Raw genomic sequence first — 13,690 nt, 5'->3', positions numbered from 1 at the left:
CCTCCATGGGTTCTTGTTTAATCTTGTGGAGCTGCATTTCCTTAATTTCCACCCCACTTCAAGCTGTTTTTAGCTGCTGCTCATATGTCTAGCCCTACTTGGAAATTTATCTGGCTATTGTATTTCTTTAAATATTCTCCAAAATATTCCCACTCCTCTCTTATATCAGACTCATCCGGATTCCTTATCTTTACAGTCAACATTGCTAACTCCACATATTCTATTAACTTGTTCTGCCTGTCTTCTTTTGTAGGACTCTTTTTGTCCTCCCACATTGATGTATAAATTGTTCTGGCTGCTGCAGTTGCGTAGAGAAAGAGATTGAGTACCTTCTTGGGTACCTCACCCTCTATTATACCCAATAGGAACATCTCTGGTTTTTTTGGTATCTGAAGAAGTGTGCATGCACGTGAAAGCTCATACCAATGACAAACTTAGTTGGTCTCTAAGGTGCTACTGGAAGGATTTTTATTTTGTTTCGACCTTCTGATAGATCTTCTAAGAAGTGGAAGCAACTGAGGATATAAAGTATGTGACCCACCTCTGCTATTCCTTTTTCCTCACTTTTCTTGTCCACTAGGTGTTACCCTGTTTCTGTATAAACCACCTGTACATGCTCCTAATTTTGTCTCCGTCTCTGGTTAATTTCTGTCCCTTTTTTATTTTTTATTGTTACTGTTTTTTGTTTTTTATTCAGAGGTCCTTCCTTCCACCTCTCTTTGCCCTGCGGCTGTTTTCTTCACTCTGCTATACACCTACTATAATCAGGCTCAAGGGTATTTGAATATTCCTTAGATCTGCTGGCATTATAATACCTTGCCCACCACCTTTTCCCCTTGCCAGGTTCGCACTTTACCATCTGTTCTTCCTTCGCTTATTTTTTCAAGTTCCACCACTCACATTATTGTTGTCGTTCTTGTTCTTGTTATTTGTTAATTTGTGTGCTGCCCTTCATTTGTAGATCTCAGGGCGGTTTGCAACATAAAAATACAAGATAAAAACACACAATACATAATAAAAACAAACCAATAATTTTCCCCAAAACACATTTAAAAGGGGTGCATCAGACTGTTGTCTCATGTTAAGCTTGTGGTCTACTAAGACTCCAAGATTATTTTCACAAGTACTGTCAATAAGCCAGGTGTCCCCCATCTTATATTTGTGCAGCTGGTTCTTCCTAACATCTGGAGGGCACCATTTTAGCTATTCCTAGTTCAGGGGAATTTAGATTATTGTCTGCTGCCTTCTCTAGGAAACTGCTTTATATTAAGACTATTGGCCCACAATGCTCACTAATTATATTCACTGCCTGACAGCAGCTCTCTAGGATTTCAGAGTGAAGTCTTTCCTCGTTATATTTGGAGTTGTCAGGAATGGAGCCTGGAACATTTTGCATGCAAAATATATGCTTTGTTGCTGTTCCTTCACTATTGTTACAGGCTAGAAGGGAAGTGGACTGCATTCTTCCACATGTGGTAGACATGTAAAAAGGTAAAAGTGTATTGGGAAATGATTTATGATGAATTGAAAAAAATGTTCAAAACTACTATTCCCCCCCCCAAAAAACACCAGAGTCCTTTTCCTTGGGGATAATCCAGACTGAAATTCCCAGGTGTTGGAAAAAGGTTACTTATGTATGCAACAACTGCGGCCCGTGTTTTATTAGCCCCCAAATGGAAAGTGAGCGAGGTCCCTACTAAAGAGGATTGGCAACTTAAGTTGACAGAATATGCACAACTTGCAGATTTAACATATAGAATAAGAGAGCAAGAAGAACATATGTTTAAAGAAGACTGGAAAACATTTATTGAATATATGGAAAATAACTGTATACAGCTCAAAACACTGGCAGCATTAAAATAAATTCAACAATTTTTGATGGATGTAAAAGTGGAAAACTGATCTGAATGGTTACAGTAAAATGTGCAGGAATGTAGGATACGTAGAATGAACCATGGAATCACTGGATATTTTAAAGTTTGTAAAATGTTTATTTGAAATTGAAAAATTGAAAATTTTATAAAAATTATTATAGAAGAAGAAGAGAGGTGGAATGCAAATATTTAATGAATGAACGTATGTTGAACAAGATCCCATTATTCTCTGAATCAGATTCAGTACATCATAGCTGATACAGTGGCAACATGAGATGCCTGTTAACCAACCTCTCACTATTACTGTTGAAAAAAGACCCTCTTCCCCAGGAGATCCCACAGAGCTTCCTTAACATCTTTGTTCCTGAGGCTGTAGATGTAAGGGTTGGACATCGGGGTGAGGACAGTGTACACCACAGCAAAGACAGCCCCTCGCTGGGATGAGTAGCTGGATGTTGGCAGAAAGTAGACAGCAATGATAGCTCCATAGAAGAGGGTCACCATGGTGAGGTGGGAGCCACAGGTGGAGAAAGCTTTGCGCCTCCCCGAAGAAGATAACTTCATCACAGCTACCACAATGCGGACATAGGTGAGGATGATGAAGACAAAAGGTCCAAGAACGACAATGACACCTTCAAAGAAGATTACGGCTTCATTGACGCTGGTGTCTGAGCAGGATAGCTGCAGGAGGGGCTGATGGTCGCAAAAGTAATGGAACAAGTGGTTGTCCCCACGATAACTGAGACGCAGGAGGAGGCTGGCATGGAGCATGGAGTGGAGGGTAGAAATAATCCAGCAACCAGCTACCAAGTATCCACAGACCTTCTGGTTCATTACCGTAGTGTAGTGTAGTGGATTGCAAATTGCAACGTAGCGATCCAGAGCCATGACGCTCACTATCAGAAGGTCAGTCACGCCAAACATGTAGAAAAAGAAGAACTGAGCCATGCAGCAGTAGAAAGGGATAGTCTTGGAAGTGGAGATGATGTGAGCCAACATCTGAGGCACGGTGACTGATAGGAAGCCCACATCCACCACAGAGAGGCTTCGAAGCAGGAAATACATGGGAGTCTGGAGTCGGGCATCCAGAGAGATGAGAATGATCATCATGATGTTGCCCAGAAGTCCTGCTGCATACATCAGCAGAAAGATTAGGAAGAAGAGTGGCTGCTCTTTAGGCTGGGTGGAAAAACCCAGAAGGACAAACTCGACGATGTCTGTGCCATTCTCACAGTCCATGGGACCTGCAGATAGAAACACACCACACAGCTGGAATGAGGCAAAGGGCTTCAAAGCATAACTACCTGCCTAAAGGAAGACCCATCTAACACAACACTGAAAGGGATGGTTCAGTGGTTAAGATTGCAGATTTTGGAATGCAGATTCTGAAGTTGAACTCTTAATACAGTATTTGAATTTTGGCCTTTTTACACTTGTTGAGCAGTCTTTTTGTTTTGTGGTTTTATCAGATGGAAAATGCCGGCTGACATTAACAAACTGTCAGCTACCAAATACTGTCAAATCCTTTGGATACCGCCCACCATTTCATATCAACAAAGTCCTGTCAACATTTCTAAATACGATACCATATAGAGAATCAAATATTTTTGCTTGATCAATATTCTGGCATAGCTACCATTAAATACTAAGTGGTCATTCCCCCCCTCATTCAATTGTTTGAATATTGATAAAGGTCATCTCCTAAACCAGATATGGGGGACTTGTCGCCTTCCAACTGATGTTGGACCTCAACTCTCACCTGCCCCAGTTAGCACAGCCAATGGCCAGGGATGATGGAAGTTGAAGTTAAACATCTGAAGGACACAGGTTATCCACTCCTGCTCTGAACTATCCTTCTTTCCTGCTTACAATGATTCTCCATTTTTGTTGCATTATATCTTGCTAATGACCACCAGTCACACTCATTGTTTCAACACACCTATTCGTTTGTGCTTCCACCTTGACAGTTTTCATAGGATGGAACAAGAAATGGTGACAAACAACACATGACAAGCATGCATTTCCCAATTGTTAACATTATTTTATAATTATTAAAAAATGAAAAAAAAATGGTGCAAGGCTGCCTTTTATGTGCTTTCAACACATAAAGATGCATTATATTGAGTAAAGCCCAGTCATCTTTACTCTGACTGGCAGCAGTGTCCCAAGATCTAGGGCCGGGATTGCCCCCAGTGAGTCAATTTAAGAGTATTTGTCGTGATCATGAATCTGTGGAACAAAGTAGCACATTCACATGGCATGCGTTATCTTTTGCAACCTCATGATGCCATGGAAAACCAAGGCAATAACTGATCGAAGAAGAATCTGACAGATTCGGGGACCACAGGGCACATGTGAATGAAGTATAGAGACCATGAATGACTGAGTGGGGGAAAGTGGATGGCAGATGATAATTTACCCCTGTGCATCTTACTAGACAGTCAAGTGCAGCAGCAGATATAGACAGAAGATGGGGAGGGAGAGATAGGGAGGGAGACAGAACATATTTTTTGGTGGTGGTGAGCCATGTTCTAAAATAGGGGTTTGCTGTTATCATGTCTAGTAAGATCACATCATCGTCTGATCACAAAGTTTCATGGATATTGAACTAGATGTAGGGATGTGTGAATCTGTCCACTTTGGTTCCTTTCAGTTTTTTGTTTTCATAATCTTAAATTCAATTCTCTACACTGCCACATCAGTGTGCTTTTTATTTTATGTCCTTGTGGTGGAAATGGGTGATAGACTGACTGATAGCTGTTGACGACTGAAAACGACTGCAAATGGACTTGCATGAAAAAGCAAGGGGTGAGGACTGTTCATGCAAGTCCATTTGCAGTCGTTCGCAGTCGTCAACAGCTATCAGTCAATCACCCATTTCCACCACCCCTCCCCACCCTTTCTCTACATATAAGCGTCTGGGGACTTCTGTCTCAGTGTATCTGAAGAAGTGTGCATGCACACGAAAGCTCATACCAAAATAAAAGCTTAGTTGGTCTTTAAGGTGCTGCTGGAAGGAATTTTTTTATTTTGTTTCGACTACGTCAGACCAACACGGCTACCTACCTGTAACTTGCTTTGAAGTATCATTTGAAGTATCATGCAGTATCTCTGCACACAAATCAGAATGAGTGCTAATTAAATGCCCATTATCATCTAATCTCCCTGCAAATTAATAAACAAGTTTTCTGGAAGCAGGCTGTTAGTCTGCTCCAGTGCAAACAATGAAGGGGGCTTCCTGATGGCTGTTTATTGTAGGATCAGTGTTCCTCATGCATGCAAAGGTTTGGGTTTGTTTTTGGTTTTTTTGGTAGAGGACACACCACATTGTTTTGATATTTCAAGGACCCATTTGCAAGTTAAGTCCTCACCTGAAAGCACCCAAAGAGGTGGAAGATGGTACCTTAAAGACTGTGATAAACACTTGCCCCCCCCAAAATGGGGCAGTATAATTCACAACAAGAAACTTAGGATGTGAAGGTGAGCAATCAAGCTGAAACTACAGCACATATTAGAGGTCTTCTACTGTCCCATAATCACTTTACCTATTTTGTGTTTTACATTGCCCTTCCTTATATCAAATGTCCACATTTTACATCCTTGTGTACAACATATCCACAGGCTTTCCATTCACAGATATACAGACACAGACACACAAGCATTTTCTCTCTCCAAACTTTTATGCCAGGTTGATTTTGCATCAAAAGGGCTGCCATGTCTTGCCTTGGTCTGGGCCAGACAAATTCAGTCCCACCACAGACTCTCATTCTGTCACTCAGCTGATGAAAGTCTAAATAAAGGGTGCCTAGCACACTGTTCTCGAAGCTACCAACACGTGTCACGAAGAGCTGGACATGACTAAACAACAACAACAACAACACACTGTTACAGACATTGTATTAAAAGTTAATGGGGCATCAGAGACTGTAGCGTGCTACAAGATAGTAGCTAAATCCATCCTTACCTGCCTCTGTCTGGATGCTCTTAACTCCTCACTCACTTGATCTTCAGGCTTGAACAAAAGCCCTGGGTAAAATGGAACAAAACTCAACAGAACTGCTTTGCTTAAGTATCTCTAAGTTCTGATTTAAGAAACAGGAAGGGTCTTGTTAAAGATTTGCATTGGGAGCCTGTAGAGATCTCTCACAAGCCGCTTGTATAGCTGCTCTATTTTTTAAAAAAAGGAAAGAAAAGGGAGATATTAAAAGCACAACTTCAGACAATACCAATGAGACGGAAACATGGAAGGTGTCTAAAGAAGCCAGGGTGGCTATCTAAATAACTTTTAACTGAGTTAAGATTTAAAAGGGATATGTACCAAAAATGGGAAAGGGGGGAAATCACCAGAGAGGAATTCAAACAAATAGCCAGCACGTGTAGAGACAAAGTCAGAAAAGCTAAAGCACAGAATGAACTCGGGCTTGCTAGAGAGGTTAAAAGCAACAAAAAGGGCTTTTATGGTTATGTCCGTAGCAAAAGCAAGAACAAGGAAACAGTGGGGTCACTTAGGGGAGAAGATTGTGAAATGCGAACAGGGGACAGAGAAAGGGCAGAACTCCTCAATACCTTCTTTGCCTCAGTCTTCTCCAAAAAAGAAAACAATGCCCGACCTGAAGAATATGGAGCAGATGATTCAGCAGGGGAAACACAGCCCAGAATAAGTAAGGAGGTAATACAAGAATACTTGGCTAATTTAGATGTATTCAAGTCTCCAGGGCCAGATGAACTACATCCAAGAGTATTAAAAGAACTGGCAGAGGTGATTTCAGAACCACTGGCAATAATCTTTGAGAATTCCTGGAGAACAGGCGAAGTCCCAGCAGACTGGAGGAGGGCAAATGTTGTCCCTATTTTCAAAAAGGGGAAAAGAGAGGACCCAAACAATTACCGCCCAGTCAGCCTGACATCAATACCAGGAAAGATTCTAGAACAGATCATTAAGCAAACGGTCTGTGAGCACCTAGAAAGGAACGCTGTGATCACTAAAAGTCAGCATGGGTTTCTGAAAAATAACTCATGTCAGACTAATCTGATCTCATTTTTTGACAGAATTACAAGCCTGGTAGATGAAGGGAACGCTGTGGATATAGCCTATCTTGATTTCAGCAAGGCCTTTGACAAGGTGCCCCATGATATTCTTGTAAAGAAGCTGGTAAAATGCGGGCTAGACAATGCTACCATTCAGTGGATTTGTAACTGGCTGGCTGACCGAACCCAAAGGGTGCTCATCAATGGCTCCTCTTCATATTGGAGAGTAGTGACTAGTGGTGTGCCACAGGGTTCTGTCTTGGGCCCAGTCTTATTCAACATCTTTATCAATGACTTGGATGATGGGCTTGAGAGCATCCTGAGCAAGTTTGCAGATGACACCAAATTGGGAGGGGTGGCTAATACCCCAGAGGACAGAATCACACTTCAGAATGACCTTAACAGATTAGACAACTGGGCCAAAGCAAACAAGATGAATTTTAACAGGGAGAAATGTAAAGTACTACACTTGGGCAAAAAAAATGAAAGGCACAAATACAGGATGGGAGACACCTGGCTTGAGAGCAGTACATGTGAAAAGGATCTAGGAGTCCTGGTAGACCACAAACTTGACATGCGTCAACAGTGTGATGCAGCAGCTAATCAATAGGAGTATAGCGTCTAGATCAAGGGAAGTAATAGTACCACTGTATTCTGCTCTGGTCAGACCTCACCTGGAGTACTGTGTCCAGTTCTGGGCACCACAGTTCAAGAAGGATACTGACAAGCTGGAACGTGTCCAGAGGAGGGCAACCAAAATGGTCATAGGCCTGGAAACAATGCCTTATGAGGAACGGCTTAGGGAGCTGGGTATGTTTAGCCTGGAGAAGAGAAGGTTAAGGGGTGATATGATAGCCATGTTCAAATATATAAAAGGATGTCATATAGAGGAGGGTGAAAGGTTGTTTTCTGCTGCTCCAGAGAAGCGGACACGGAGCAATGGATTCAAACTACAAGAAAGAAGATTCCACCTAAACATTACGAAGAACTTCCTGACAGTAAGAGCTGTTCAACGGTGGAATTTGCTGCCAAGAAGTGTGGTGGAGTCTCCTTTGGAGGTCTTTAAGCAGAGGTGTGACAGCCATCTGTCAAGAATGCTTTGATGGTGTTTCCTGCTTGGCAGGGGGTTGGACTGGATGGCCCTTGTGGTCTCTTCCAACTCTATGATTCTATGATTCTTCAACTCTAAAAAGAAAACTTAGCAATCGTAGCAACCTAGAAAAGACCCTGATGTTGGGAAGATTGAGGGCACAAGGAGAAGGGGACGACAGAGGACGAGATGGTTGGACAGTGTTCTCGAAGCTACAAACATGAGTTTGACCAAACGGCGGGAGGCAGTGCAAGACAGGAGTGCCTGGTGTGCTATGGTCCATGGGGTCACAAAGAGTCGGACACGACTAAACGACTAAACAACAACAACAGCAATCGTGTTCTATATATCAAGTATAAAAATTCCACCCTTTCCCCATCGTATGTTTCCCACCATATACTGGATTGTATCTTATCTGTTTACATGAAATCAGGCCACCAAAGACTGCAACACAATTCAGACTACAACCGACCTTGCCTTTTAACCTCTATCGATTCAGCTAGACTGGTAACAAAAATGCAATTTATATGCGTTGTATGTGCGATATAACATTGTGCCACCAGATGGCGACCCGGAGTCCCGTTTTTCTCGACCTGTTTTCCCTGTTTAAATTTACAACGTTTTATACCTGCCTATGTCAGGCAGGGCAGGGCTAAGACATTTTGCCACCTGAGATGAACCACGAAATGCCCCCACTGCAGGGAGGAAGGGGGACATGAAGATCTACATGAGGAACAAGGGGGAGAGGGAAGATCAACATCGGGAACAAGCAGGAAGTAAAGAGCTACATTAGAAAAAAAAAGGGGGGAGAGATTTACATTGGGGACAAGCGAGAAGAGACATTTGGAATAAGGGTGGGAATCAAATCAACCTTACCCAGTGGATAAACTGGGAATCAAGGGTTGCGGATCCCAGGAGACTCCAGAGGGCAGCTCCTGCCGTTTCCTCCCTAGTTACTATGGTTTAAACAGAAAGATGACAAATCTTCCCAGCCATTGCAAGTGACCTGGTCTGCTGTCTAGGTGCTAGTCATGGGTGGGCACATTCAAGGGCCATCTACCTGTTCTCCCCTTTGGGGTTAAAAGGTAAAGGTAAAGGGACCCCTGACAATTAAGTCCAGTTGTGAACGACTCTGGGGTTGTGGCGCTCATCTTGCTTTACAGGCCGAGGGAGACGGTGTTTGTCCACTTCCACAGTTTTTCCAGGTCATGTGGCCAGCATGACTAAGCCACTTCTGACGAAACCAGAGCAGCGCACGGAAACACCATTTACCTTCCTGCCAGAACGGTACCTATTTATCTATTTGCACTTTGACATGCTTTCAAACTGCTAGGTCGGCAAGAGCTGGGACCGAACAACGGGAACTGTTGCGGGGATTTGAACTGCCTACCTTTTGATTGGCAAGCCCAAGCGGCACAGTGGTTACTTATCTTTAAAATGGACTTGGAGCCAGACAGCCTTTCACATAGAGAATGCCTTCCAACAGAGGACTTTAAAGGAGGACCCAGGACCATTTACGTACATACTAGGCATGTGGTGGCAATTATGACATTTCTGAACTAGTATCAGGGTACATTGAAGGAGTAGCCTGAACAAGTGGAGAATTAATCCAGCAAGACAGAGATACTGTTTCCTGGAGAGTCACGAGTCGTGGAGAATGTGTATGATGGGGTTGCGCTTTGCTTTGTTGCTTATGGGTACACCTTAATCCAGCACTGCCTGAGATTGCCCAGGTGGTTGGGATGACTTCCTAAAACACTCTTGGCTGGTGTAGCTGTTCTGTCCTTTTCCTGGAGAAGTCAGCCTTGGCCACAGTCATCCATGTGTTGCACGCCCACCCAATCTCCCAGTGCTGTAAGATTCCAGGGGTTCTAGGCACTTACTCAGGATTCACTTTCCTCGGAATGAGTGACAAATGAGACTGTGGTGTCTTTGTGATATATGGTTTATTTACACATGCTTCTCCCATAGTCACAGCCTTGGATTCCAGCAGAAATCAAGCATGTCTCTCCCTCACAGGCTTCAGCCTGCAGCCTGCTTCTAGCTCACACACGCACACAACACAACTTTGGCTTTTGTCCTTATAACTAACAGCCAATTGAGGCAGCCGGCCCACCCATTTGTTTTCTGACACAGAGCCACTTCCTTTGTTACCTTAATGACCCATACTTGAGGGACCATTACCTCATCAGGAAGCTGGCTATTCCAGCAACTGAATCCTTGCTGGATCCAGGAATTAAGAGTGCATGCACCCCGCTCCAACTGCCAGTGTGGTATAGTGGTTAGGAGCGGTAGACTTGTAATCTGGGGAACCGGGTTCGTGTCTCCGCTCCTCCACATGCAGCTGCTGGGTGACCTTGGGCTAGTCACACTTCTCTGAAGTCTCTCAGCCCCACCCACCTCACAGGGTGTCTGTTGGGGAGGAGGGGAAAGGAGATTGTTAGCCGCTTTGAGACTCCTTCGGGTAGTGATAAAGCAGGATATCAAATCCAAATCCAAACTCTTCTTCCAATTTACAGCATATGAATTTATGATATGCAAATTAGACTACAATAATACAATGAAAGTCAAGTGCATTTAAAGAGTTTTGAGAGATTTCAATTGATTCAAAATGTGGCTGCCAGGATATTAACTGGAGTTAGTCACACACAATATATAACTGCTGTGTTGCTTTTTAGAATTGTAGAGTTGGAAGGGACCCTGAGGATCATCCAGTGCAGGGGTGCCCCACAGGTCAATTGCGATCTACCTGTCGATCGTGGGATGAACCTAGTCGATCCTGGTTGATCGCAGGACCCTGATGCCTCCCCCACCCCCCAAAAAAGCTCACCTTTGGCTGATCCTTCCCCCCAAAACTCAACAACTTCGATCAATTCAATGGGTAGTATCACTGCCAGTTTATTTATAGTGGGAGTAGATCACAGTCTCTTGGAAGTTGGCCACCCCTAGTGCAACCCCCCCCCCGCCATGCAGGAATAGGCTGCTGTCCCATATTGAGCTCCGTCATTGAGAGGAGAGGTGGACCTACAGAGAAAGAAATTGCTGTATCATCCATAACTGGTGAACACCACTCTGCTGTGTGATGATGAGTAATCTTCCCTTGGAGTAATTTCAAAGCTACTCCATTGTCCTACAAAAAGTCGGATTTTGTGAGTGGGGATGAAGGCTAAACAGGGAAGGCATACCTGATGTCAAGCATGTTCTTTGTCAAAAGCGGGTGAGCAAAATGTGTCTTTCCCAAGTGTGGAAAAGTCAATGCCAAGTGTGGTCGCAACTCTGACTATTTCTAAGATTGCTGTTGGTTTGTTTAGCAGCTGTACCGTAGTTGGTGTGCAACATTAATCTTTAAATTGTTTGGTGTATTTTATTGATTTTTCTAGCTGCCTTGATTATTCTTTTTATGGACAGATTATTTTTTTAATATATCAACATCAACATCAACAACACATTCAATACATTCATGAAAAAGACTCTGTGCCTTTCCCAGGCGCTTGCTTCCTCAGAAAATCTCTGATCCTGCTGAGAAGCCTCCGTGCAGCTGCCTTTATGTCCTGGTTCCTCAGGCTGTAGATGAAGGGGTTCAGCATGGGTGTGACCACTGCATACAAGAGAGAGATGACGGTGCCTTTCTGGGCTGCGTAAGCAGAGGGAGGCTGGAAATAGAGGGAGCTGATGGTGCCATAGAACAAGACCACTGCAGCCAAGTGGGAGCCACAGGTGGAGAAGGCTTTACGCTTCCTAGCGGTAGGTGGGACTCTCATGATAGCACAGAATATGTGGATGTAGGAGATGAAGATGAGAACAAAAGGCCCTAGGATATCCACAACACCCTCTGTCTGCACCAGGATTTTTATGAGCCCTGTGTCGGAACAGGAGAGTTCCAAAAGAGGATAGACGTCACAGAAGAGGTAGGGGATCTCCCTAGAGCCACAGAAAGACAGGCGGGATACCAGAAGCGTGTAGAGCAAGGAGTGGAGAGCAGAAACGATCCAGGACCCAGATGCCAAAACGATGCAACACTTGTGGCTCATCACGGTGGTGTAATGTAAAGGGCGGCAGATGGCCACATAGCGGTCATAAGCCATGCAGGCCAAGAGGAAATTATCCGTGTTGCCGAATGTCAAGAAAAAATACATCTGGATCAAGCAGCCATTGAAGGAGATGGTCTTGGTTTCGGACATCAAACTCATCAATATCTTGGGAACAGTGGTGGAGGCAAACATGGCATCTGCCAGCGAGAGGTAGCTGAGGAAGAAGTACATTGGGGTGTGACGGAGGTGGTCGTCAAAGCGGATCAGCAGGATTATCAAAAGGTTCCCTAGTAGGGTTAACAGGTAGATGGAGAGAAAAAGAAAGAAGAGGAGGCTGTGATGTTCTGCTAGGGCAGAGATACCCAAAAGGACCATTTCAGAGATGCTTGTTTGGTTCATTCTGGCCATTTTACATCTGTAAAAGGGAATGAGAGACCAAGATAGAAGGATATCGTTTAACTGCTGCTGTGCAACTTTTGCAACTTATCCACACAACGAGAAGGGTTTGGTTGGGTCTTGCTTACCTGCAGCAGGTCACAGATTTCCCTTTGGAGAATGTGGCAGCTGAGCTCACAAAAGGCACACACACACAAACATCAAGACATTGTCAGCAATTGGGTATAGTATATAAAGAGCAGCGTGTACCTCTCTCAATACCTTGGTGAATGGGTCAATGGATGGGTCAAACTTATAGATTTAATGTAAGAGGAGTTTTTGTTTTTCTAATTAAAGCCAAGCAAAATATATTTTTTGTGTTTCTTCATTGTTTCCTGAATGTATGGTCTCCCCAGCATGCTTTCTGCAGCGCAATTAATCTGCTAAATACGTCCAATGGTGTGTATGGGTGTGCGCGCCAGGAAGGCCATTGACCCAAGCGCACATTGGGGGAGCATGAATGCCCCCCCGACACCTGAGCACCCCCCGTCAGCGGCAGGCGCTGGGGAACACAGAAGATACTCTTCACCCTCTGTGTCCTGCCCCTGCTCAGCGTACAAATGCCTGCCTGGCAGCAGTGAGCGCTGGGGGGCACAGAGGGTGAACAGCCCCCTCTGCGCCCTGTGCCTTCCCAGTGGCATCGGCAGCAAGGGCTGAGTGAGCGCCCCCTGGCACTGGTGCACCCGCTCCAGGCTCTGGCAGATGGCGCTATGCCCTTGTTTATATGCCCCTGTTTATTTTCTTCCATCCTGGTACTTAAGGAGATGTAAGCTACATTCATGCCATACATGTAAATCATGACTGCCCCTGAAGAATCCTGGGAATTGTATTTTACCTTTCACAGAACTACAATTCCGAGCACGCTTTGTAGTTCTCAGGCCTCTTTGGGGAAGTCACTTTATTTGACATGGCCCAAAATGCCCCCATTCTGGATTAGTTGTAGTTTCCAGGTCACCTTCAAAGGTAGCCCCACATAGAGTGCATTGCATTGCAGTAGTCCAAGCAAGAGATAACCAGAGCATGCACCCCTCTGGCGAGACAGTCCACAGGCAGATGGGGTCTCACCGTGTGTACCAGATGGAGCAGGTAAACAGCCGCCCTGGACACAGAATAGACCTGCGCCTCCATGGACAGCTGCGAGTCCAAAATGACTCCCAGGCTGCACACCTGGTCCTTCAGGGGCACAGTTACCCCATTCAGGACCAGAGAGTCCTCCACACCTGCCCACCCCC

The 13,690-nt window shown here is 44.4% G+C and overlaps 2 protein-coding genes across 2 annotated transcripts; both read right to left on the bottom strand.

Annotated features, from left to right (window-relative positions):
• Nucleotides 1-1,721: 1,721 nt before the first annotated feature.
• On the bottom strand, nt 1,722-3,128 carry LOC118075220 (olfactory receptor 1B1). Its single transcript, XM_035097107.3, has one exon. It carries the CDS (start codon nt 3,111-3,113, stop codon nt 2,175-2,177), a length of 939 nt encoding a protein of 312 aa, XP_034952998.1. The 5' UTR covers nt 3,114-3,128; the 3' UTR covers nt 1,722-2,174.
• An 8,322-nt stretch (nt 3,129-11,450) lies between these two features.
• On the bottom strand, nt 11,451-12,440 carry LOC118075343 (olfactory receptor 1f45-like). The gene has a single exon (XM_035097254.3). It carries the CDS (start codon nt 12,429-12,431, stop codon nt 11,451-11,453), a length of 981 nt encoding a protein of 326 aa, XP_034953145.3. The 5' UTR covers nt 12,432-12,440.
• Nucleotides 12,441-13,690: the final 1,250 nt, after the last annotated feature.

This window comes from Zootoca vivipara, chromosome 15 (assembly GCF_965207765.1).
Source record: "Zootoca vivipara chromosome 15, rZooViv2.hap1.1, whole genome shotgun sequence".
In the NCBI taxonomy this organism is placed as follows: Eukaryota; Metazoa; Chordata; class Lepidosauria; order Squamata; family Lacertidae; genus Zootoca; species Zootoca vivipara.
This window is presented reverse-complemented; position numbering and strand designations above follow the sequence as displayed.